Source organism: Betta splendens, chromosome 19 (assembly GCF_900634795.4).
Source record: "Betta splendens chromosome 19, fBetSpl5.4, whole genome shotgun sequence".
Classification (NCBI taxonomy): Eukaryota; Metazoa; Chordata; class Actinopteri; order Anabantiformes; family Osphronemidae; genus Betta; species Betta splendens.
The window spans coordinates 11,490,599-11,517,060 of record NC_040898.2 but is presented as its reverse complement, the minus strand read 5'-3'; the positions used below and the strand labels follow the sequence as shown (position 1 = coordinate 11,517,060).

Genomic DNA, 26,462 nt, shown 5'->3' with positions numbered 1-26,462 from the left:
GCCTTGTTACCATTAGCCTAATTAAACTTCATTCATGTGCATTTCAGCCGCTGGGCAAATCTGAACGAACCATTTAGAACCTGTTACCAATCAGTTTCTCTTCTCTCGTCTTCTCTCCCTGGTTGTTTCAGGTCACCTCCTCCTAAAACGGGCTTCGCTGCTAATTCTCCCCTTTAAACGTCTCTAACCCTAACGGTCCATCTGCTTTCTGTCACTCGCCAGCCCCTCTCGCCGCTCCTTCCCACTCCGCAGGGCGGCATTTGGCAACGCCGGGCGGCGGGGGGGGGTCAGCGCCTGTGCTCCAAAAGCGTGGTATTTTAATCTGGGCTATTTGTAATGACAGGTCTCCTATGAGCACGGAGGAGTGGCAGGTTGAGAGGCTCTGACAGGTTCTAATCGCTGTCAGAAAAAGTAGCTGAAGAATGTGCCAGCTACACCCTCTCCCCTCCGCGGCCTCCGCAATAGCTGCAGCGCTGTGTCGTCTCCCTGCCTCTCAGTATTTCGTTTGGGCTTAGTTTGACCTGTATTTCTCAAAGGTGAGTGAAGGATCTTAGTCTCCCCCTGTTTTGTCTTCTCGTTCTCTTTATCTTGGCTGGCATCCAGGCTCCACCAGCTGCCAGAGTAATGCCTTCTCGCTTCCTCGCCTCTCTTGCTTGTTCTCCACCAACTCGAGCGTCGCTTTGCGAGGCTCTGGACTGATGTTGACATTCCGAGGCCACAAGGACTCAGCCTGTCCCAGTATGTCCTATAGAGACTGGCAGCCCGCCTGCTTTTGTGTTGTGTCTCTAGCATTTGGCCAATATGTGATGAAGGAAAGGAGAAAATGGCTGCATGATATAAAGTATCAGTATATATTGTAACTACCTTTTCTATACAAACACCCTCATCATATTCATATTCCTTTTCTAGGAAGGCCTGAGACACACTGTGCTACTCTGACCCATCACATTGGTTTACAGTAACCTAGAGGATCATACTATTATGGCAGATTAAAACAATTCACATGTCTCAGATTACAAATCTTACTTTGCCCAATTCAATCTACAGTAGATCATAGGACAATACCATAACTTAGCAGGAATTAGGTCACCTCAATCATCAGCTTTTAATTCCCATGCATGTAAAATCATGTTAGAATAACAGGAAAGTATTGAAAGTATTATCATTTAGGCACAGAGTAGCAGGGTCGGCTGTCCAGCAACGGGAGATTATTGCCATATGCATATATATATATATATATATATATATATATATATATATATATATATATATATATATATATATATATATCTTATCAACAGGTTCATTCTGTGTCAGCTTTGCTTCTTTCAGTGAAACGCTTTGTTTTAGTTAGATTTTTTTTTCAGTTTTTTCATTTTCACTCAGTGGTTGTTTAGACTGAACACATTTTTTTATTTTTTTTCTATTTCTGCACTCATGAACCGCCGCGTCAGTGAATTAACGGGAGCTCTAATATAAAAGTACCTCAAAGAAAAACAAGATGGCCAATAGAAGTTTCAGGTTGACACAAACTTGCCGCTCTGCCTCTCGTCTCCTTTGGCACGGGACAAGGGTGGCCAGGCTTTGCCCAGGTGCCGTCTGTGCCATTGGCGCAAAAGCGAGGGGAAGCTGGCACACTTTGGGCATGGCTGCGGCCCCTTCTTCCTCAAAGGCTCGCCTCATCTCCCTTCTTTCCCCTCATGGTCCCTGCTGCTCCATAGCCCAGGGAGCTCATTAGGCCAGACTTCCTCTTTATTTAATCCATTTTTCATAGCCTAAAAAACAGTCCCTGATCTTAAAAATCCTGGCTAATTTAAGCCTGGATGTTGGGGAAAGAGTGAAAATATCATGAAAAGCGCGGGCCCGTGCGCGCTTTTTCATATTTCTGATGTCAAAATTAAATGTTGTTCCCAAAATGGGAAGATGCAGAAGCAGCACTAATGCGAACAGTTCTTCAAGAGAGTTTTAGAGCCCGATAGGTAATTTCCAATTCTATCCCCTTTCTTGCCTGTTGTATGTGGGCCTAGGGGAGACCCGTGCGTTAACTTAGCCTAATGAAAACACTAGTAATAACATGCTCCCTGCCCGTGTTTCTTTAATTATGTATCTCCAGCTAGATACCACAAGGCCCCGATAGGCTCCCAGCTCTACTTGTTGTGGAAGCGAAGTTTCAGTGGCTACTGGAGGAAATGAATGCATGGTCTCTCTCAGAATCTTCTCTCTCTAAGATCACGGTATTCTCATAGTATGCTCATGTATTGACCTTTATATGATTACAGCTTCTTATAGAAATGCACAATCACCATCTGTACTTTTATAATGTGCCCACATGAAGTTAACACCCTCTAAACTTGGCCAGTGCTTCGTCCTTTATCTCCTTATGAGGGCACAGCTTTTTTTCTTCCCTCTTCCAGGAAACCATCACAGCATTAATATACTGTACCTCCCAAGTATAAAAGTGTTGATGAGTGACTGTCTCCTCAGGCTGACACTCATTTCACCAAAGGTCTTGGAGCAAGGGGAGAGGAAGAGTGTGTGTGTGTGTGTGTGTGTGTGTGTGTGGGGGGGGGGGGTCCAGCGGATGTGGTAGAATTGCTAAGCAGCCTCGACTGCCCTCTCGTTAGCCTCCGAGATGCCTGGTGACAGAGGTGAGGCAGCAAGAGTTGTGGCAGGTTGAAAGGGGGGGGGTCGGTGCCCCTAAGGGTCCCATGCCACGGCCATGCCAGGCCAGGACCCCGTGCCGCTGTCCCCGCTGCCTCCTCTGTCAGCACGGCCTATGCCCCAGGCCGCTGCAGGGAGGGCACGCGGGGGGCTGTCACGCGTCGGCCTCAATTACAATCAGGGGGCGGATCATACAGGAGCTGCCCGCTGTCACAGCCCATACTGCACTTGTGTTATATCTTCCATTATAATCAATGTGTGTGCCCGTGTTATGCTATAAGTTACAGTGTTAATGGAGTTTTTCCCTTTGCACGTTCTCTACAACATACATTTCAAGTTACTAACAAGTTACATCAGTCATTGTGAGGGTAATTAGCTTACGTCACCTGTACAGTACTGTGTGTTACCAAATGCTCTGTGAGCAGTTTGCACGTGCCCATGCATGGAATAAATCTACTCAAAGCACCGGTTGATGCTGCTTGTTTTTATTTTTATTCCCTGGCCGTGTTGGAACACATGCTGCTTTGCACAGTGGCTCCACATACTTTTAGGAAATCAACATATTACTATTAGTTCCTCACGATAGGGTGTTGTACTGTAGCCACGCCGGGCCTCCGCTGTTGCTGCCAGTCACGTCAGGGTTATATATCCTCATCTTACCCCTGAAGAGAAAATGACACCTGGCTAAAAGAATCCGCATGTGTAACAGAAAATTTGTGCCACCTCCTGGTGACCAGCCTGTCTGAGATACACTATTGCGAGATTAGCTTCGCTAGATAGCATAAATAATTCATGACGGAAAAATAAAAGGTATCTAAGGTTGTGTTATTACAGATTTGATGACTCCCTCTTTCGGTCTCTCTTTTTTCTCTGCGGTGAAGCTGGCCCCATCAGCATACCATGAAATCCACAGGGATCCGAGCCAATCACACAAACCCTCCCCTACCCTACTGTCACCTTCATCGACAAACTTAAGAAAAGGAAATTATTTTGTCCAACAGCTAATGACTGTGTATTGCTCAGTTATGGATTAAAAGCAAAGGACTTTCTTTAAAAGAGAGTCCAAGACAAAAGAGATGACAGGCAGGGGGAGGTTAAAAAACGGGCCAGCTATAGCGTTGACAATTGAGTTATAATATCATGTCCTTTATGAATAATTAATTTGATGGTGCTTGGGCCCCTTAGAAAGTAGATTAAATTAGTTCTGCCATGTCTTAAAACTCAGATATGCTTCATTAGTGAGGAAGATGGCAGCGGGCATGTTGGGTATTCACTTAAGCCTGTTTTAGTTAATGATGGGGAGCAGGAGACACCTTGTCACCCCGGCAGTGATGCATATTTTTATTATATGTGGATGCCACTTAGAAAAATGCTCTGGAATTAATTCAGAAGCCATTGTAGATACGATATTCTGCTTCTGGATATGTAGTAGTATGTTAGTATGACAGTTGTAAAATCAGTGCTGAGCACAACATTTTTGCTTGTTTGATTTCGTTTTTCTTTAATATTTTGTTTGTAAATTGCTCAGTAGTAATCGGCTTTATTGCATGAACCGCTCCCCGTTCTTGACAGACTCTCCATCAACGGAGTCTTCGCCCAAGAAATAGTTTCAAATTGTTGCTCGTGACCAACGGGGAACAATGTGAAGTGAGCAGAAATCGACAATGTGCGCAGCACACGAGAGCTCTGACGCGGCCTCAAATGTCGTGCCTCGTCGTGTGTATTCACAGTAGCAGCTGACAATAATCTGTCTTCAACTCTGTGGCCGCAGTCATTGTTAAATGAGGCGCATGATGTGTCTCTCCTTTGTGAAACCCCTCCGTGCCTCGTCCTCCCCCATAATAGCGGTATTATTTTCCCTCTAGCAGAGCAGGGAAGTGCAGTGGTTTTACCCCAAGTAAAACACAAACTTGTGTTTGTGCCGTTTGTCAGCGCAGCCACAATGACGCAGTGTTCTGATAACAGGCTCCACTGTTGTCGGCTCAAATAAAATTGTCAGAGCACCTTAGATTTGCTGAGGAGTGATTTATCGTCTGCCCGTAACTGTGCCATCTGCAGTGAATGGTTTAAGGGTCCGTGGCGTGCCTCATATGCAGTGATTTAAATGTTGGATCATTTTATATCCTGTTGAGCAACACGTGAGAGGAAAATGTATATTTTTACTTTCGTTCCTTGTCTTTCTCCCTTTCAGTCGAATAAAAGTTTGACTCCTTGTGGGTAATGGTTATGATTATTTATGGTTACTCAGCAGCTTTATTCCTGACACCTGGAGATACTAGAACAGTCAGCTAGTGAAGAAGAAGAAGACCTTGTTAGCCGGCGCCAGCCCTGTTCCCAACCGAGGAATACTGAGGCTTATTTTAAGCCTGTGATTCAACTGCCAACGATAATGTGTTTGACTGTGACGTGAAATGCCATAAATTTTCATCCTGTCAGAGGCTTTGAGTGTTTCCTCCTGCAGGTGAAACTTCCATTTCCAACACCCACAAAGACCCATTAGCATCACTTGACCAAAGTTGAGATGTGGTGAAACCCCTTAGGGAGTAATTTGCGATAAAATGTCTTAGTTTGTAAGGTCTCTCTTTGCCATTTTAGGTTTGTTTTAGTTTTTAACTAATGACTTATGATTTTGGCAAATCATAAGTCATTAGTTTGCATTAATTGATGTTCTGAATTCTCCCAGAATCCAAAAAAGAGTTGAAGCCGAACAGATGTAACCAAGAAACTGGTTACAGCACTAATTGGTAGCAAGAAAACGGCTTCATTCGCAGCTTCCTTGGCTCAACCTGTCACACCACCGTTAGCTTCAAGTCTTAGCCCAGCCCTCCTTGTTTTCTGCTGTTTTGGGGCCTCATCCTCAGCTCATGAGTATTAATGAATTCAAAGTTTGAAGCAAATAATCTTTAAGTGTTTCCAACTGTCAGATCCTGTCAGTGCAACCACTTCTAATGGCCTGCGCCTTCCATTCAGACTAATGTTTGATGTCTGGCTTTCATGCCCTCCTTTTCCTCAATCGCTAAATTGCCGCTGACAGTCCCGTGTCCCCACAGATCGTTTGTTTGTTTTCGATCACGCTTGTTTTACATATTATTGACGTAACGAGGATTCATTTAGCGAGTTGTTAATAGGGGAAGGAGCGCAGTGGTCCGTTGCTTTCTCATATTCAAATAGGATGTGATCTTAAGTCAAGCAGCAATCTGTTCTAGCGCTGAATAAACTCTGCTACATGAGACTTTTCAGAGCCTCCAAAGCGCTGCCTTCTCCTTTTAAAGTCGGCTGGACTTCTGATGTCCAAAGCACTTGACAGGGAACAGTTGGCCGGGAACAGTCGAGCTGCAGAACGCATCAGAACCTCATCAATAAACAGGAGTGGAAGGCAAGCGCTGATCAAGACGTTCCGAGAGACACCTTCACGTCTGCTTCTCTGGATTGCGCCGTTTCTGACTCGGGTGGGCCAATTTAACAAAGAACATTTAACAAGCTATTTCATCCATTTAGCTACAAGACCCAATTATCAGTAGGTGTTGAAATGTGCTAAATACTCCTAGCGCTCCCTAGCACTCTAAAGGAAAATAGGGGGAGGCTCCCAACAGGCCTTGTCAAAACATGCAAATGAGCCTGACGCCAGGTCCAATTTTGACAAACATAATTAAGGTGTTCCAATTTTGCGACGTTAATAAAGAAGACTGCAGGCCTCCCCGGGTCTCGGCTAATCATAAAGTCTTAACACTTTTTGTGTGGGTGTGTGTGCCTTTCCTCTCCCCCATCTCCCATTTTATTGGATAATGAACTGTTGTACAGTGTTAGATCTCTTTTCACAGTCTTTCACTGAGTTTGAGCAGATAGGCAGAGAAGAGATGCCCGAGGTGTGGTGTTGTAGAGATAATTAAAAGGCAAGGAATTTGTGTTTCACTCTTTGATCTGTCTGTCAACTTTCTGATTAGAGACGTGGAAGCCTTTAATCAACAGTAATGTGATGATTAACGCTCCTAAACTGTTGAAAATGAACCAAAGCGACGTCAAGTTTTCGCCTTCTTCATGCCTCCGCCTCCGTATTTCTCTCCCCCAATCCATTTCTGACGAACTGGCAAACTTTTCTCCCCAGCCAGTACCACCAGTGGTTGTTAAATCAGATGTTGTGTTTGATTGAGACCAACTGACATGTTATTTCCGCCTACAAACATCTCTCCCTGGTCGTGGCATCATTGTTAGAGCTTCAGTTTATGTAATGCATTTGTCTTGAGAATTCTGTGTTTCCATTAAATTTTTTAATGTTTTGCGTTTTGTACGTTACCTTGACCTTCAGCTTGGACGGTCATTATGTTTCCACAATGCTCATATGCTGTGGCACCATCATTTATATTGCTACTCACTTCGTAATGAAATGAAATTATTTAAGTTGCAGACTAAAGCACTTAACCCCTGTTTTTATTGTGTAGGCTAACTGTGGTTGAATGAACTTTGATGTGCTAGTGTTTGTTTATTCATCCGCTGTTGAGTTTTTTTGTATTTTAGTTGTGACCAGCCCAATTGTGTGGCACAAATGTCAGCGTTATGAATAATGCATACGCAAATGAGTTCATTCAGACAGAGTTTTAATTCCACACTTCATACATTTTTTACAAATTTGAACAATTTTAATCAACACTTAAAAAAAACATTTTCCCAGCGCTGGAAATGGAATTAATAAGTCCGCCCTGTTTGAGCGTGACAGTTGACCAGTGGGGATAAATGCAGAATAGGTGTATAGGCTGACCAGCCGTCTGTAGAAATTCCATGTTTTTTTATTTTTAATTGAAGACCTCAGAATGGAATGGTCTTGCCCGCACAATGCAGCGTGTGGGGCAATCACAGCGGCACCCGAGTCCATTAGTTTTCATTTGGACGGTTCAGTAAGACCGGTTGATTAAGTTCAGGCAATTTGCTTGTAGAGCCCTCACTCGGCTCCTGCCCCTCCTGCCTCTCAGCCCTCTGCCACCAGCGGGCCTGGTGTTCAGGTTAATTTAATCTGGTTTGTTAGCGATTGTCACACGAAATCTTGCTGCTTGTCAGCGCAGAATAAAGACTTGAGGTTATGATGGAAAAGTTGGCATATGAAGCTGCCAGGCCTCAGACTTACTGTATATTCTGTTTACATTGTAACGGTGGGTAATAAAGTAATGTATTAGCGATGGGGTCCGAGTGTCTGCAGCTTTGTCCACAGGGACGCATAGGTATGCGTAATTTCATAAATGTAAAACAAGCTACTCCTTTTCCAGCCTCATCAATTCTCATTGAATCAGGATGAAGGCGTCTTTGCTGTTTAAAAACATGTAAATCCGGTGATCTGAGAATTTGACTTTGAGGCAGAGGTGAAGGCGAAAGAGGAGGGGGAGCTCAAATAGAGGGAAAATGCAGCTTTCAGCTCTCTCCACCCCGGTTCAGCCTTAAACAAATGGTTCTATTACCAGCTGGTCTCCTACAAGCCCAGTCATTTATACCCATTAAACTTGCGTCTTATCACCCATAAGACTCCCTTACGTCTCTCCATCCACCAATTGTCTGTAATCAGCCATTTAAAACAGCAGCGGAAATTTCTCCTGCGCCTTGCTCCGGTCTGACAGACAGGCAAACGAGCTGGCAGGGGGAGGACCGGAGGGGGGGGGGGCAGAATATTTTCTGCGGAATGATGAATAGGCCAAGTAGAGTGGCTGACTAACAGAGATCTGTCTTAATCAGAAGTGATTTGTCAGAACAGGAGCTGTGCAGGGTCAGGGCGCAGGCGATGAATAAAACAGAGCCTGGTGGAGTGAAGAAAGGCCCCAGAAATCCGCCCTGACTGCCCACCGCCGCTACACATGCAAGGGGAAGGGCTGAGGCAGGATGAACTGCGCTGGCCCGGCCTCACCCTGTCCACCAGACTTCTTGATTTAAGCCCAAGTCTTTAGACTTTCCAGAACAGAATGGATCTTTGCTACGTTTAAAGGGGAAACCACCTCCTCTACGAGAACACACTGAACCAGCGTTGGAAATATCCCAATTTGGGAGAAATGATCCCCTTTATGATGAGATGGAGTTAAATGATCAGTAATGTGTTGTAGAGCCAAGGAGCCCCCCAGATGCCACCCACCCCCCGTGACCTAGCAGTTGGCGCTTCTTTATGTGGAGCTATAGCTCAGTGCAAAGGCACTAGCCCAATGGCCTGTGGGCTCAGCTTTAAAAATACATCCCAGTGTGGGTACGACTTTGATGGAGGTGATGAAAGTGTGTCACTAGGCAGTTGTAGACTTCAGCAATCCTTAAAAAATGCTTCTTTGGAAATGTACAAAGGCAGGTAACTTTATTCAGCTGGGAGTCACAGGTATATAAGTTGACTCATATACTGTGTGTGTGTGTGAGCTTGAGAGGCAGAAAATGTATGGTCTAACATTTACCAGCCTCCTCCTGGCTTCCTCTCAACCTTCCCATGGGCTCCCGCACCCCGTTTGTTGGAGTGTGTGGCTCGTGTCCGGATTTAAGTGTGTGTGGTAACCTTCAAAAAATAGTCTCAACTGCTTAATGAAAAGGAGCTGTGCCGAGCCTTGGAGCTCACCACTGTCAGGTCTTGTACCCTCTCGACTCTGGGGACGGAGGGAGCAAGCATCAGCGGTACACAGAAAGAGACAGGGGCCCCAGACGGTGTGTAACCGCTCCGAAACAGCTCCTGTAAAATAGATGATGCCTCCAATTAAATGTGTCCATGGACTGGTGAAAGTTGAGGGCTGTGGAGCTTTGGACAGTGCTGGTGTTCCAGCCAGTGTTGTCCTGAAGCCGTTTGATAGCTAGCCGGCTAATTTAATAGTAACAAGTTGTGCTGGTGCAGATTGCATCGCTACCTAAACTGCTAAACTTTGGGTTCTAACTACCCTTCGTTATTGCTAAACGAAGGGTTAAGAGGAGATTAAGCAGGCGTTGTCTGAGCCGGTAGCATCATTAGGGATGTGAGGGGAAACAAAATCCTAATCCAGAGATTATTTCCATTTCAATATGCACCTTCAACTTTTCTGTACTAATGCATTTCCACATTAGAGGAGTAAGTTCAATTAAGGCTCTCCGGTGCTGCTGTGAGTGTAATGTAATAATGGGCTTGTTAAATGGACCTTTGGGGATGGGAATCTTTAACAAGTGAGTCGGAGCAAGGCCTCGGGGCCACGGTTATTTAAATTGTTAATAGCTGTTTAAACAGGAGGGGAATATTTTACACACTAACGAGCAACTAGTCTGGGACTTAAACTGTAAATTATTTCCCCGCTCTCGATTTAACTGAGCGCTTTTACTTATTACTTTACTTACGCGTGTCCTTTCCTTAGTCCTCTACTAAGAATTTTTGTTTTACCCCGATATTTTCCTGCCATTCTGTCGTCCAACAGGTTATGTTCCGCTGTAACTAATGAAGTCCGCACAGACAGCTGGACAGCAGGCTTTAAATAAGATGAATGTAAATGTAGATACATGCCAGGGGATGAGTAATGCTAGAGGAGATGCGTGATGGAGATAAACACTATACGTTCCCCGGGGGGCTGTTGTGTACACCTCTAATAGCCGGTGGGGGGGGCTGAGACGGGATGATAAGGTTTTGACGAGTGGGGAGACACCGCGGCTACGCAGCCATGTTTGTCTGTACACGGCACCATCATCTGCTTCGTCAGCCACTTCAGGAGAATAAATGATTGACAGCAAAGAATTTAGCATTACTCCCGTCACATAAGAGGGAGTAGGTTATGGAAACCTTTAAAATGTAATTTATTGCTGTTCATCATTTCTTATCTTTTTCTGCTTTATTATTGTAATGCATGTATTACAGTAGAATGTGTGTAATGACGCACCGGGCTCAGATTTCTCCTGATTCCTTCTATCACCTCATCTCACCTCATCCATCTCTTTGCACATGCAGACCCTCCTACTGTAATAGTGCACTTGCCGTCAGAACCCAACAACTCTGCTGCTGCACTTTTTCTCTCAGTCATTTATTAGAAAAACCCACAGCCCTGACAGAGACGGATGGACGCGCTTATTTATTGCTTTAACAGAAGATTTCCGCTACAACTCGCTTCCTGTTTATCGCTTGTTCCTCTCCAATCGGGACACGGGAGGGCTTTTATTTTTATGGTTATTAATACCTGCACTCAGTCCTTTAATCTGCCCTATTTGTCACATGTGACTGTGTGACTGCACTGTTTAATCTGGGTATCCTTCAATCTGTCTTGTCCCAGATTAGAAATTAATGAAGGCAGGAAGAGACGCATTTGAGTCGGTTTAGGTGTCGGGGGGTGAGAGTGATGGGATGAATGGGAGACGAGCGCTGTTCATTTGACAGTGTTTTCTCTTCCCCTCTGCATCTCCCTGATCCCTTTCCTCTGTCTCTCTATCTCTTTCTCAATTTCTCTCTCTCTTCTCTTGTTTAGCTGCCAGATGTAGCCCATTTTCTGCCCCCCCCCCCCACAAACAGGCGCTCAGCACGTGGGCCCTTTGGTGTGCGGCACCTGTGTAGTGTAATACAGTCAGCAACTGCGTTGTTTATTCCGGATTTGTTTGGTGCGCTTGAAAGGCTGTCTTTGATCCATGCAAAGATTCTTCACTTCTTTCCCTTTTTTCCTGATTCATCCTCAGCCTCCCTCATTTTTAAACGCTAATGCAGTAGCAGTGCGGTTGAATGGATGGCGCCGGCGGGGGTGGGCCTTATTTGCCGTGTCTTTTTTATTTGTTTGTCTCTTTCTCTCCCCTGTCCCCCACCCAGGGGACGGCAGAATGACAGTGACCACTGACGAGCCTGTCAGGTGCTTTGTCGGGGATGTTTTATAACTGTGCGTTAATGTGTTTACATCCACAGCTGACGAGAGGCATTTAAAGCACAACGGCTTAATGAATATTGCATCGGCTGTGGACCCCACGGGCTGCTCGCTTGTTTAGACTTTCACGTCTGTTTATTTCATTTTAAGGGTGTTTAAAAGGAAAACTTCCCATTGCTACATTCCTCTCCAATCAGCTCAGCAGATGCTCCTTCTAGACAGGGTCGTCTCCGTGCACTGTGCAGTCAGCTCGCTGTTTTTGGACTTATTAGTTTTAGTAATAGTTTCGCCCGGCTTTATTTTCTAAACAGCAGAAATGGGATCGAGCTCAACCCGTGTGTGCTTCTCTTCCAGAACAAGTGGGTCAGGAGATACTTTCCAACCTGCACAGTGACCGTGAGAAGATCCAGAGAGCCAGAGAAAGGGTGAGTAAACACCGGCCACCTGCGTGAACCCGTCTGCCTCCTCTCGCAGGTGGATGTGAGCCTGCGTTGCTAAGCGATAGTGTCACAGCATCTCCCGCTTGGACGGTAAACACATGTTCATCTGCGTGGTCACATGATGACAACTCATCACATGATGTGAAATGAATCTGAACCTGTGACCCTGCTCTCCTTCCTTCCTTCCTTCCTTCCTTTTTATATCAGCTAACTTTGCCTCTCTTTACTGTACATTCATCTTCTAAACAGACAGGTGGGCAGAGACACAAAAGCCCAGACCCAGGAAGGGGGCCCAGCCCTGTCGGCCCCCTTAATGCACAATGCTTAAAGATCACAACATGGCAGTCGGCCTCGCGCAGGCGATTTCAAAGGAAATCAAACGTCTCCTTTCAAAACGGTCCACGCCGTCTCCTGAGACTATCTGCTATTCCTTTATTTCGCTTTCTCCAACTCGTCCCTTCTTCCCGTGAGTCTTCTTCCCTCACCCCCCCTCAACACATGAGGTGCACCACGTGCACATACAGTACGTGCACGCGCTAACAAGCTTAGAGGCCTTTAAAGGCTATTTGACCAGAAACAGTCAAAAAAAAGAAAAAAGAAAGCACAGTTTAATGAGATTAGATTGAGATACTTACATGTAACGGCACGTTTGCTTTCAAGTGAGAGCAGGTGAAGGAAATGTTGTGTCAGCATAAAGGGCAACACATGTACCCACACACACACACACAGCTATGCCCAAAATCCCTGCGCTCTGCAGGAGGTGCATCCTTTTGTTATGGTCTTCAAGGTACAAACAGAAGTCAGTGGAAGGTTTCAGCACTGGGTCAAAGTAGAGCCCTAAAATGAGCATTTAGACATTTTAAGATATCTCAAGAAATTTGAGTTGGTTTACATTTCAGGCTAAGAAGGAAAAGCGGGCTGTGCAGAGCAGGAGAGGAGGGGAAAGAAGGACTGATTCAGAGCGAGATGTATTTTGGGAGAACGTGTAAAGTATCCAGAGGGCAGATCTGTGGGCCGAGGCAGACATCAGGCAACTGCAGGACTTGTTGTCTTTGCCAGAGGGTTCAAACCCCAGGGTCCCACCTCCTACCCTGTACCACATATATCATTGGCGCTGGCAACACACATCTGGGCTGTTGCAATGCAGAGGGTGGGATGGAAAGATTGAAGAAGAGCAAGAAAGTGGCACCAGAGGATCCGTGGAAAGAACAGTTCCAGAAAAGAGCCAGGCTGCGAAAAAGACATGAAAAAGAGGAATTAATAGCAGAATAAAATCCAGCGTAATGCACTGATGAAAACATATTGAGTGCTTCTTTATTAGAGAAGCAGTTATTATCTCAGAGAGATGAGGATGAATGACACCATGCTGCTTGGAGAGAGAAAAACCTCTCGGATGACTCTTCCCCAGACTCCGCTGTCACCCTCCAGAACGGCAGCCGCAGGTAGACAGTAGTGGCAGCTCACTCGCTGCAGTGTCAGCACTTTCTCCCAGTCACATTCACACCTTGTTGGCAACATCTCTGCCAATTTTTCCTCCCCGCGAAAGGCTTTAGACCTGATAAGAGAACGAAATAATAAAAAAAAAACATTCCTGTGACCCCCGAGGTAAAAAAAAAAAAAAAAAAAAAAAAGGCAGAGAGAAAGAAAAGAGAGAAGATGGAGCGAGGAAAAGGAAAATATCCAAGGCAATTAGCCCTGGATAGCCGTGATCATTATTTCAAGTGTGTTTTCAAGGACTCCCCGTGCTGCCACGGACGCCAGATATAAAGGGCCCTTCTCACTCTTTTTTTCTATACCGCTGTAATGTTTGCTTTGCTGCAAGATCAGCAGAAGGCCACTGGTGTAACGCGTCCTCCACTTGGGGATCCTGCTATTGATTACTCCTTTGAAGACGTTCCTGTCTGCCGTAAAGCCTGTGATGCCTCTAGTTAATGAAAAAAGAATCTCATTGTCAGAAAAGTCTCAATTTTATGCATAATGTACCTAATTATGTTTTTGGTGAATCTAGAAGCCTTTTTGAAATGTCTCTAAGCGGCTTAGACGAGGTTTTGTATGAAGCATCAGTCTGACGGCCAGAATCAAAAAGACACCAAGTTTATCTCTCTATCTGCTCGGCAACTTTCAGTCAAACAGTCAAACTTTAGTGGTGCATGTTTCAGCATGCCCTTGAGCAAGGCCTCAAGGCCAGTGTTACAAGGTTGTGTAACCCTGAATTCTCATGCAGGATTACACAAGCGCTGCGATAGTCATGACACTTCAATGCGGTTACACTTGTTTAAGGCGCATGATAGTTTATCCGATGGAGCGTCTCCACAGACGTGATCTTTGACTGAAAACTCCAGCTCTGACCTGCGCCCGTTTCTGTCCCCGCAGCTGAGAGAAACCGATGCCAACCTGGGTAAGAGCTCCCGCATCCTCACCGGCATGCTGAGAAGGTAAGAAGCAGGTAGGGGCACTGTTCTGCACCTCTCTGTGCATGTATGTGCTAATAAACGCTATTGCTAGCTCCGCTTTCCCCTTTTTAAAATGACCCCAAACACTGTCAGCGGAGCCGGACGCACTCATGTGAAGTGTCTGGCCAGAGTCAGACGAAGCGTTGTGGAACATAAATGGGAGAGACAAGTGTTGGCTCTGTCCCGTTCCTCTCTTTGCCTTTGTTTTACAAACTGCACTCACGAGCCTTATCCCGCGTTGCAGCCTTTGTCTCCCCTGCTTGATAGATCATGCAAAAGGCGGCTCCTGACAATCATAAAAACACGCGTTCGCGCAGATATTTCAATAGCACCGGCATTATCCGAGACACGCGCCTCCTAGAACACACACACACACACACACACGCACGCACGCACGCACGCACGCACGCACGCACGCACGCACGCACGCACGCACGCACACTGTAATGTCTTGTCACATCTCCATTTCATAAAGTGCCCCTGAACCGTGACGCAATGGTTTTGTTTCTCTCTCTCTCCCTGTCGCCCACTGTGGATTTTGATTAAGAGTAATATGTAAATGACACAGACTAAATGTAAAATCCCGGGCCCAGGAAGGAAGTGCCAATTGAAATAGATGCTTCAGTGCCCGCAGACAATTTGGAGGGCAGCTCACAGGGCGGCCCGCACTTACTAGAGAGGGAAGGCCTGAGAGGGGCTGTGACGCCGACTGTAACCAATATTTCTGCATATGTCTCCATTTTGTCAAGTCTGATTATGGGAAGAGGAGGAGGAATTGCAGGGAGGGGGGGGGTCCTCACCTCGCCTGGCATGTCACCCACAGCTGTCCAGAAATCATTCATCATTCCTCCTTCCCTCCTTCTTCTTCCCAGCACCCCCCTCTGGAGCTGAAGTAAATAACATGCACTTATTTCAATATTATCATATTAATGTTAAAGTTCAGCTGTCACATAATGGGAAGACTTAATCAGATGTAGCATTTAAGAGGCAGCCCCCCCTCCTCCTCCTCCTCCTCCCGCTCCCTCCCTCGACGTGCCTTACCTCCTCTGGTTAGCGCTCCGCTCAAATCAGGATTTATGAGGGCTTTCCAAAGTGGGGCCCGGCTCTGCGGCGACTGCCCGGCTTTCTGCTTGACGGGAAGTCGGCGCCGTCTGTTTGTTCGCCGCTCGAGTAGAGGAAAGTGGGTTTTGTTGTGAGCTCGTGGCCTGGAAACATCAAATGTAAAGTCATTTATAACCAGACGGAGGAATGAAAACCGAAAGTGTGTATGGGACGGGTCAATGACATCAACACTTGCTAATTTTTTCACACTTTTGCCTTTTAATAGGTGTAGATGGGTGTCATGTTGAGGGGGATCACTGTAAAAGTATTGTTAAAACATTTTAAATTATTTTTGTGTTTGCTCTTGTTTTAATGCACTAATTGGGTAATTTGATGACCAGTACTTAGTTTGAAAGCCGAAAGCGTTACATAATAGTTTTATATCAATAAAGTGTCCAGTATCAGCAGAGTGAAGGTGACTGTGAACATCCACAGCAGACGTGATTCCTGCCGGAGAAGCAGAGGAGAACGTGGACAGACTTCTGTTGCTTCTGTTTGATTGTACACTTTCTTTTCCAGTTTTGCATCTATTCTTTGTGGCCTGGTGAATTTCACCCCAGCTGGGAAACAATTAGACACTCATTAAGTCAACTGTTAGGGTTCAACAGAGCCAATTAACTTACAGTATATATCGCTTATTGGATGAAACCATTCTGACACATTTTTAAATAGCTGTTGCTTTGTTTGACACTACATCTTTACACCTTTCTGACTCATCACTGTCAATGAGCATAATTGGTATGAAGCGTTGTTTAAGGTCCTTTTGACGAGCCGGGCCTTGCGTTTATTTAGTCGCACAAATGCAGCCTCTGCGTCCGCTCGACTCTGAATGGATGTTGGTGGAAATTTAGGACGTCCACTCGGTTCATTTTTAATTCCCTCACAAAATCCTATGGGTTTTAAGTATTATACCATGAGAAATAATTCTTGACATCATGTTTTTACTGTAGCAGCAGCTGATGCTAATATGAAGATACTGTTTATGGTTTTTCCTGTTTCTTCTCATTTTGAATTTTGTATGGGTCACCGATTACAGGAGCACTGCATTTTAAAAGGCCTGTGTAGTGACACTGTAGCTCCTCCTTAACACAAACAAGAGCTCTGGCTGTAGCGAAAGCCTTCCTGCTCCGGGTTTAAGTACCTCAAGCATCTCGCTTGGTCAGAACAGTTGGGAATGGGATGCAGCTCCAGACCCAGTTAGGACCACTGGGGCTCCTGGCAGCTTCATTGGAAGGAGGGGGTACAGTGAAGGGCAATGAAGCAGGGAGGACGAAAGGGGGAGGATGTATATTTTGAAGCAGAGGGGTTGTCGGCTCTCGCTGGCAGCTGATCCCACATGCAGGTGGTCGACTCAGTCGCCAGGCAGATCAAAAAGTCAAGGCCCCGGGTGGACCTCCCTTTGAAATGGGAATGGGGCCTAGATATCAGACAGAAAACATAAGCAAGCTCCCAGCCACAGAACAGCTCCATATTCATGGCTGGAACTGGCAGCGGTGACGGGCAGCCGGACGGACGGAGCTTCAGCCTCCAGAACAGAACCCTCGCCCGGGACGCTGATTAAGAGATCAGCTCACGAGCCGGGGCGAGGGCGCCGCGTCCGCTCACAGCGCCGACGCAGCCGCGCTGGGAGCGAGGCGTGCGCTTCCTTTTCGCCATGTGTTTGGACACGCTGCCCTGATGTGGGGCTTTAAACGGGCACAATGAGCATCTGACTACTGTGTTTGAAGCCAATATGTACTTCTACGGCGTTTACTGTGGCTCAATACTACAGAATACTGGCACACACTCCATGTTCGCTGCCCTATTTTACATCCTATTCTGCCGTATTGCAGTTGAACTCACCGCCGCAGCGCTTCGTGTCGTCGGTCCCAGTGGCGGAATCGCTCCCAGTGGGTCGCGCTCGCTCTGATCTCCCCTCCGTGTTGCTGCCACGCTAACTCCGCGTACCGCGTGTAAACTCGTTCCCCTTTGCGTCGCAATTTGTTCGGCCTGGCATCATTAACGTCCCCCCCCCACCCCCCGGTCCGCACCCCCCCACCGCCGCCTCCCTCCGGGTCGGTCCCATCGCTGGCCTCCTCTGCGCCCTCCGGGGAGGCGTTCCGCTCCTTTCATGTCCAGTCTGTTTTGATTCTGGCAAAAGCGGCAAAGTGGCCGGGCGTGAATCGTACGTGCCCCCGACGCCACCGCTAGCTAAAGTTTACACATCAAGTTGAGCGCAGCTGACGTGTGCACGCACGTTATGAGGTGCATCCATTGGATGAAGCATCGCGAACATTCCCACAGTCGCATGATATTTGGTGTTTATGGTGGGAGTTGCTCCATTCTTCTAGGTTTGAATGTCATTTAAGTGTCCTTAAGATCATCACTTTCTCACCGCTGGGCCATAGGAGGTGCTTTTGAATGTCTGTACGTGTCTGTGCTACAGGCTGCTGCAGCTGCTGGGACCGTGACAGTGTTGCCTTTGCCTCATTACTCGCTGCTCCGGAGCCAAACAGGCTCCAGTGCCACCTCCGTCCCTCACTAGCTCTTCCCCCTGCGTCGTCTCTGTGTTTTTCCTCTTCTTTCTCCACCTCGCCCATTAGAGAGTGCTGATGGGACAGTTTTTGCAGAAAGGGAGCAGGTAGACTCGCTGAAGCCTGGCTGAAGAGGAAGAGGTTGCTGACAAGGGCGGAGACGTGTTGTTTCATAGAAAGAAGGGATTTATCTGTTGAGGACTGACTCTTTTCTCCCTCAGAGACTCCCTCTCCCATAGCTAGCCTTAAGTGAATGCTAATTCTTTCAAAGCTAGTAAGCTAATAAATAAAGGCTTCACTCATTTTAAGATACATGTCATTTAAGATACTAGTAAAACTGCAGTATCAGCAGAATTAGTTTCTCAACTTTCATTCCAACAAATTCCACTCTCCATCATGACTTCCCCGGCTGCTCCGGGGTCAGCCAGCCACGACATTGAGGCGCCGGCGCGCGCGACCTGCCTCGCGCCTTCCCGGCCGACGGAGCTCCCTTTTCCTCCCTCCTTTAACCCTGACAGACTGTCGTTCTGACGGGACGCCTGGAGATCAGTGGCGCGCTCGCCTCTTGAAGTGGCTCCAGGTGTCACTCCAAGGGTACCCGCCCCGTTTGATCTGCCGTCGAGCGCCTGTCGGGCCGCGGCACCCTCTGATTTCCCCGTCACGGGGGAAAGAGGCTCTCCTGTCCAAAAGTTCCACTGCTACTTTTGAGTGACAGCGAAGCAGAGGGATCGGTGACCACGGAGCAGTAATTATTTTAGAAGCGACGCTGTTCCCGTCCCCCCTCTAATTCCCATTTTGAAGCGACGCGGACTCTCATTCCTCACGGGAGCATTGTATACAGTTGATCTCGGATTGACGCGCCAGGCCCCAGCAGCCCAAACAACAGAAAAGTAAACAAAATAAACATCAGATAGAACCAAACCGTTTTCACTGATCACGCTGTGGGCCTCGTCTTATGAAGTACAAAAAAACTTCCTCTCAAACATCCTCAGATGCTGTCCAAAGGAGGTCCCTGTCTTCAGTGAGGAGCTGCACAAACAAAAGAGACAGATGAAACAAAATGGAGAATGGCGGTATATATCTTTTTAGCAAACACAGATGCCTGCATCCTTCCTGCCTTTCATTTTATTATTTCCATTACGTTCTTTCCCCCACCCACTGTGAGCTTCTGTAGAAATTACAGGTAAGATCTCAGTCTGTGGCAGGGCCTGCCTTTCGTCTAGAGGGAGCAGGGGGAAGGGTGAGGGGTTTGACGGTATTCTTTTTTTTGGGGGGGGTTTAGATGGAGAGGAAAAAAGGGAATCATGCTTAGCAGCACTGCTGTGTTGTTTGTGCAGCGCAATCTTCCCTTTGTGTGTCTGGCGATAACTTATTCAGCACAGGGCCATTCATCCAGGGGTAGAGCACAGGCGTCCGTCAAGACGGAAAATAATGAGGCGACAGCAGCAGAGTATAGCTTTCTCCCTCCGCCTGGGTCGCCCCCCCCCCTTCTCCCCGTACTCCTCCTCCCTGTTCTCCATCCCCTCCTCCTTCTAGCCTCCCATTATCAGCCAATTTAAATAGATAATAGGGGGTCTTCTTCAGGACATTTTGAAGCAATTAGAACCTATCACATTGAGTCTTCTCTTACTGTTTTCCCTCCCAGCAAGTCATCGTGCTTACTTCTGGGGATACTGTGCAACAGCTGCCTGGCATATTATGGAATGCCGTCACCTTACTGGTTGATGGTATATTCAGTGAAGAATAAAATGAGCAATATACAGTATTTGCTAAGTTAGTTTTTGACAGTTCATTGAGTTATGGTATAGTGGCATGATTAACAGATCGGAGCCATATGTGCTTTTGACCTGTATTAATTAAAGCAGCATAACAGTTTGTTTCTGCTGCAGTGTGTTGTTCCTATCAACCATATATAAATAGTGTTTAGAGCAGCGATCGTCTGTGCAAAGACGTCGGCTGTCTCAGCTCTGTTCTGTGTTGGATAGATGGTTATAGTTTTTGCTGTTATCTTTGTTGCCCCTCAGATCTCTCTTTGGTCGGGTGCAAGAGCCTGAAATATTTACAAATGCTGAATTTTCTTTTTAATATTTTCTTCTAACCCATCAATCATTTACTGCACCTCTGTATGTCTATATCTCATCCTAACAGACCCCCAGGATAGTGCAGTGAAACAAAGGCACCGCATTGTTGCAGTGTTGTTGATGGCATAAAAGATCCCCTTTATCGCAATGGGCAAAACAATGAGTAGAGGACCCCTTTTTTCAAGGAAGTCAAATGGTTTAAAGGCGAGGCATTTGGAGGCATTGGTACTGAAGAGAAGCTCTCGTCAAAATACTTGAGCAGCTTATTGGTCCCTTTTCCAAGCAAAAGCTTCTAACCTTGAGTGGTTTTATACTAAATACAGAAATAGAATTTTTGTTGTATTTCATATTTCTATCCCAAAGGCTAGAAGGCAAAAGGACAGACCCTATCACCCCACCCATGTCTTACTTTGGTTTGCTAGTGCTCGCCATGAAAGACATTCCACGATGTGGAAACTACAACGGTTCTGACAAGTACTGAAGAAAACATCTTTTAAAAAGTCTTATTTGCCAAATCCAATTTAACAATTCAGCCAACTGTTAAACAAAAATTCAATTTTAATCTTGTTTGAATTCCTTCTATTGTCATATGAATTATTGGTGTGATTTTTTTTTCCTTCCTGACAGAATAAAAGCTTCTCAGATACTAAAAAATACAAAAGGAGACGACAAAGTGTAATAAAAATGCATGTGTTTATTTTAAGCCTCTTAGATTCATTAGTCAATAGCAGTTAACTGTGGAGGTCCTCGTGTTTTAAAGCATTGCACTGAAGTGGATTGTGTTATAAAATAAATAACCAGCCAGATGAGTGAAACGACCCACAGGCTTGTGTATCTGTGAAAAACTTCTGTCTTTTTGTTTAAGCTCATTTACACTTAATTGTGGCTGCTACACTCGCCCACACACGCCGAACAGAGTCACAGGCACGGGAGAAAACACTCCCTGACAAATTTTAGTGACCCGAAACATTGCCAGATTTGTTGTTGAATGCTTTTTTGACAAAAAAAAAAGAGAGAGAGAGGGGTCAAGGTGTTCAGAAACTCGCAGCGTACAGTAGGAGCTAAACTTCGAGCTCGGCCGAAAGTCATGTGACCACGCGCCGCTGCGAAGCGTCACCGTCTTTGTTAAGACGTGTCTTCAATACCACCGGCATTTGAAAAATGAACCGCTGCTACAGAATGTCAGGGATGTGTACGATAGCACATGTGGCCGGTCTGTAGTTATTTGAATTAGCCGGCTCTGGCAATGACACTGGCACCAAAACACCATTTCTCTCTGTGTAAAGGGCTGTGACACAGGTTTTGTTGTTCATTACTCCACGTCGCTCCCTAGATGCCTTTGTCCCAGTGGTGCATTCCAGTGAGAGCGACTGGCCGTTCAGTGGAAGCGGCCCTCATTTTTCGATTCGTACTTGAAGTTTTTTTTTTTTACGATGGCTGCCTTAAACCGTCGTGTGCTGCAGCCAGAATTGTAAAGACAGGACAGAGTTGTGCCACAAAACCCTGTAGAACCTTGATCAGCTGTTTAAAAACCCCCACAAGGTCCGATTCCTGCACCCGCCTTCAGTTTAGGGGATATAAGAAGTTTTCTTTTTCTAGTGTAATTAGATGGTATGTAGTTAATCCTAGTGTGTGTGTGCACATTTTCTTTCACTCCATTATTTTCGTACTGATAGGTATTGATTGATGAAGCTGAAAAGTATTCATAAGGGGAATATTTAACCAGATACCCATGATATGCTGGTGACGTAGAACAATTCTGAATAGGAAGTCTCCTTCAACTGGCTGAGATTTTAGCTCGAGTCAAGTGCAGTGCACGTTCGAGCCCTCGGCCTGGCTCCGATTCTGGGGAGGGAACCAGCCATGCGTGGCCAGTAATGACAGGTTCCATGTTGCCCGTGGCTCGCGTCCCGCTGCACTGTTTGTTTGGAGAGTGGTGCTCGGCCGTGAAGTGCTGGCCCAGCTGGCAGCGCTCGCGTTGCCCCTTTGGCCCGGTGGCTGGGACTCGTTTGGCCCACAGCAGCCGTGCACACTGGCATCCAGGAGTCTGCGGAGGAAGGAGGTGGAGAGGAGCCGTTGGCTGAGCACCCCGGTGCTAGCTTGGGCGCGCCGCCAGCTCCAGGAAGACTTCCCCGCTCACACCACCGTCTTCACGCCTCTGTGGCGGCAGGGATGTTAGTTGGGTCAACATCATCCCACCGTCGTCTGTTACAGCATCACTAAAACTATGTATGATTTAATATATAATTTAATAGCCAAGTCTTTATTCTTAAAGTAGCTACACTAGCAAAAAAGTGGAGAAAACCATAGCATTTTAAAATGTAGGCCACCTTGTTTATTTTGTGTTTGCTCGGCCACATGGGCGCATCCTGTCGGCCATCATGTAAACCTGAACCCCGACGGCGCCAGGGCTGCGTTGCTGCGGCGCTGAGGGGAAGTCGCGAGGACACTGGTGTTTTTGGCCTAACATCCTGGTGTCATTTTCCCAGCCCGTTTGCGGAGTCCTCCGATTTCCCTCGTTTTCTTCAGCTGACCCGAACGCATCACGGAGTCTCGCACCCATGTGAGGAGCCAAACAACAAATGTTTTCCTGCAGTTACCGTTGCGTTGCTGTTGTACGCGGCCTCCGTCCTCACGCTGAGCCTCTGCTGTTTAACGTTTCTCCCGACTCTCCAGGCCGAGACTGTATTTTATTTAACAAGTCGGCGACGCGCGCCCATCCCGTCTAAAAGTTTCCACGTGGCCTAGTATTTCAGAAAATTCTTGACATAAACCATTTCTAAACACTGCTTTCATTTCACCAATCTTTAATTACATCGTTTGGTGAAGACCGAGCTACATAGTTGAAGCAAAGCACATCCTAGCAAAGCGTATAATAGTGAGGGATACCACATTCAGAGCGCAGTGAGCCGACAAGAGGGACAATGTTGTACACAAACAAATAATGGAAAAAGCCTAAGTTCAGGGTTGGTAGATGAGCGCTGACTTGCCAGTTGCTTTTGTGATGTGACGTCTGCTTAGTGGTGATACTCGAATTATCACGTTCACTTTGCTCAAGATAGAAATAACCAATTCGCTGTTATGACATTTTGAATAAACTCATCATATCTAGGTATTAATGGATATCATTAGCCACCGCTTTTGTATTTGCATGGACTTTTTCTCATCCTATTTGAGCTTTTAGCCAGTCAAGGTTAGGCGCTTAATTGTAGTTATACGAACCGACCGCTTGCATTCCAGTTGCACAATGATTCACTGTATTATGATACCATGAAAAGTATCATTGTAGCCAAGAGCGATGGACAAGCCTTCCTCCAGCTCTGTGACAAAGGCGGCTGTGAGGTCGTGCCCTAGGCCAGGGCTTAACAACAAGCCCTGTCAAATGATGGTGTCAACAGTGGGATTGTTAGGCTTCATTTGTACAAGGAATGTCCCTGGTTTAATGGTGACGTGTCGCAGTCTATTGACTCATTGGCTCCAATGTTAGCCTGTTGTTGATTCTGCTGCTCTTTCTGTTTGGCGGTAGAATGGCACATTATGGTGTGTGCTGATTTAAAGGATGTCAGGAAGGTTGGTTTTCAGGGATACTGAGCTTAAAGATGTAGGGGGTTTTCACTCAGTCTCATATTTCATCAGGCGTTTAGTATGTATACTACAGTATATACTTCTGGTAGTGAGAGACAGTTCAAGGGTTATAAGCAAGACTTTCCAGTGTTTAAGGTACTGGCTTTACTGGGTTTTGGTACCAGTTGCCTTGCCCTGTTATTATCAAGACCCTCTGTACCAAGTTACATGACTGAATAAAATGATTCTCCCCTTCTTTAGTCAGAATATTGCTTCCCTTCAAACACCGGGCCACATCTCCCTCCCTCCCTCCCCTAACGGTAAACGTTAAGATCCAGAAGTGGATCAATGACTGTTACCCTTTGATGTGCCAGGACGCATTACGAGCAGTGACTTCTAATTGGAGCAGAGAGCCGACGATCAATGTTGGCTGTAATTGCCTGACACAGGGATGGGTGTGAGACTTTATTATCATTAATATTTAGACATAATGTGGGAGGACCAAGTCGAAACTAAATGTACAACGGCGGTGCGAGCCTTTGATCTTGCGAGATAAGCAGATCGATTGGGGGGTGGGGGGTGGGGTGGGGGGGGGGGGGGTGGTTGGGTTGGGGAGCGGCTGAAGGAATAGAGGTCGCGGAAGTGTGGGGAGCTGGATGGACGAATTAGACGAGCGCTGCACCCTGCGTTTTATCGAATTTCGCGGGGAACTTTTCCTTCAGCCCAGAAAAGGTTGTGCTGGGTTTCAATCTTTCCAAAAGCTAAAGTGAAAACCGGCGTCAGGGGAGAAGAGGATGTAAATAGGATCCACGCTTGGTCCCATCACCTTGCCTTTACTGTTACAGTAGTAGTAGGAGGAGGGAGGAATAACAGATATTTAGTGTTTGCTTGTTTGACTGACTCCATTGTTTGGGAAGTGTAACAGAATATGAGGAGGAGAAGGCCCTTCAGTGGTCAGAGCAGCTCCACTGGCGTCAGCAAACACAGGATGAAGTTACCTATTGTTATGGGTGTCTAACAGTGTGACTACAGGGCGCCAGGAGGTGAAGCCTTGTTGTTGCTGAGACAGTGATGTATCCACTGAATTCTGGATTTGACACCTGCTTCCCCAGGGACTGATACATTGATCAGTGCACTTAGCAGGACATAGATGAGTAACCGGTTCCACAGTGAGACAAACCTGCAGCAGGAGCATCATCTTGCTCATTGTACTGTGCATATCTATATAGATTTACCCACAAACCTCCATTTTATCAATATTAAAAGCGGGTTTGCTCTTGTCTGTCTGCACTGAGGCCACATGATGTGATTTAGTGTGTTCCACATGGCCACATTTTCAAAGTTCCACTGTTGCCTTTTGTAAGAGGCTCATCTTTTGACAGTTAATGTTAAAAGTTAGCCCAGCGTGCTCAGTACTTGGTGTGCTCCTCCTGTGCGCCCAAGTGTGTGTGTGTGTGTGTGTGTGTGTGTGTGCGTGCGTGCCTGTTTCTGAAGCGTCTTTGTGTTGTGTGCATGTCTGGATTTGTGCGTTTCTCCTTGTTGCTTTGTGGCTGCGTGCGCGTGCGTGTGGCCGAGCGCTCGCGGACGAGGGAGTGAGATAAGAAGGAGATGAAGAGTCGTTCAGAGGAGCGTTCTCACTCAGAGGCGTCCCCATCTGTTCGCCTAAGCCTAATTGTTCCTGGGTGCGAAGACACAGGGAAAAAAAAGAGAGAGAAAGCAACTGTACTCGTCCCCTGTCTCCGAGTTATTTCTGTAACATTAAAAGAGCACCACCAGCACGATCCAGATTATTGCCATGTAAATAATGGCACTTGGCTCGATTCGCCACTAATGAATGTCATTTACTTTTCCAAACGAGGATTAATTATCGACCGAGGACCCCGCTCTCCTCCCACAGGGAGCACGTTGCAATTAGCTGCTAAAAGATGGCTACTAATATTTGTGTTTTTAAATACGTTTGTATCTGTGTAGGTTTGCATATGTTTTCGTGACACGGCGGGTGACCTTCCGTTAAATGATGCGTTTAATTCTGCCGTGGAGCTTGCGACGAGAGGAGCAAAAGAGCCCGGCGTCCTTGCCTCAAATGAGCATCAGGGTTTCTGTCGGATTCTGGCGCTTGGACGTGGTTGCTGTGAAACCGGGGGAGAAGAGAGAGCGAGTCGCGCTGCGCCGGAGCCAGCCTCAGCCTCTTGGTCGCAAAATAAGGCCAGGAAAACAAACACGGGCCTCAAATTAGATTTCCCAAAACATAGCATTCCCTCTCATTTTACACACCACTGTGGCTGCAGCTGAGAATAGAAGTCCGCTTCAGATTGGGAACGGCGGGGTCACGGGACCACTGGCTGCACCCTGGACGTCTGAGGAGCCTAATTACCTGCTGAAGGTGCCCGAAGTTTTAAAACCGCCCACCTGAACCGCAATCACTGATGGATGAAACGCACACTCGTGTAAAATGTAGCCACCCCTGACTCGCTCTCCTCCTCCCTCGCCCTCGGTTGAACTGCCTCTCCGTGGGTGGGCCGCTCCAACCGGCGCACTTAACCCAAATGAAGGCGAGGATGGGCGTGAGGGTTATGTCTGCCGACAGTGGCGTCGTTTGAGCTGCGGAACCCCTCCTGAGAGCGCGAGACTTTGATAGCGCTCCAGAGCCGAAAGGGTTAAATTCACAAAAGGCCCCGACGACCGAAGGCGAGACGTGAAGAGACGCAGGCGTTTAAATCAACAAGCCGCGTTTCAGTGAACTTGCCCAGAGGCCTTTGACTGATTGACCCAAGGAGAGTTGACTTTAAAGTGACAGTAACAATAAAAAAAAAGATCCAAATTATCTTTAAGTTTCAAAATA

At 46.6% G+C, this 26,462-nt stretch overlaps 1 protein-coding gene and 1 long non-coding RNA gene across 5 annotated transcripts in view; one reads left to right on the top strand and one right to left on the bottom strand.

Moving 5' to 3' along the window:
• vti1a (vesicle transport through interaction with t-SNAREs 1A) overlaps window positions 1-26,462 on the top strand; it is an 85,539-nt gene that overhangs the window by 47,243 nt on the left and 11,834 nt on the right. For 2 of the 4 annotated variants that reach the window (XM_029133266.3, XM_029133267.3), the window contains 2 exons: window positions 11,823-11,893; window positions 14,282-14,354. In XM_029133266.3, coding sequence (XP_028989099.1) covers window positions 11,823-11,893; window positions 14,282-14,347 — 137 coding nt within the window. In that variant the 3' untranslated portion in view covers window positions 14,348-14,354. The remainder of the gene's footprint in view (window positions 1-11,822; window positions 11,894-14,281; window positions 14,355-26,462) is intronic. The other 2 variants (XM_029133265.3, XM_029133264.3) reach the window with 1 other exon arrangement.
• LOC129603369 (uncharacterized) lies at window positions 12,045-15,534 on the bottom strand. Its single transcript, XR_008693153.1, has 3 exons — window positions 15,403-15,534; window positions 15,162-15,248; window positions 12,045-13,463 (listed from the first exon to the last, which is right to left on the bottom strand). It is a non-coding gene; the product is annotated as an uncharacterized LOC129603369 (long non-coding RNA).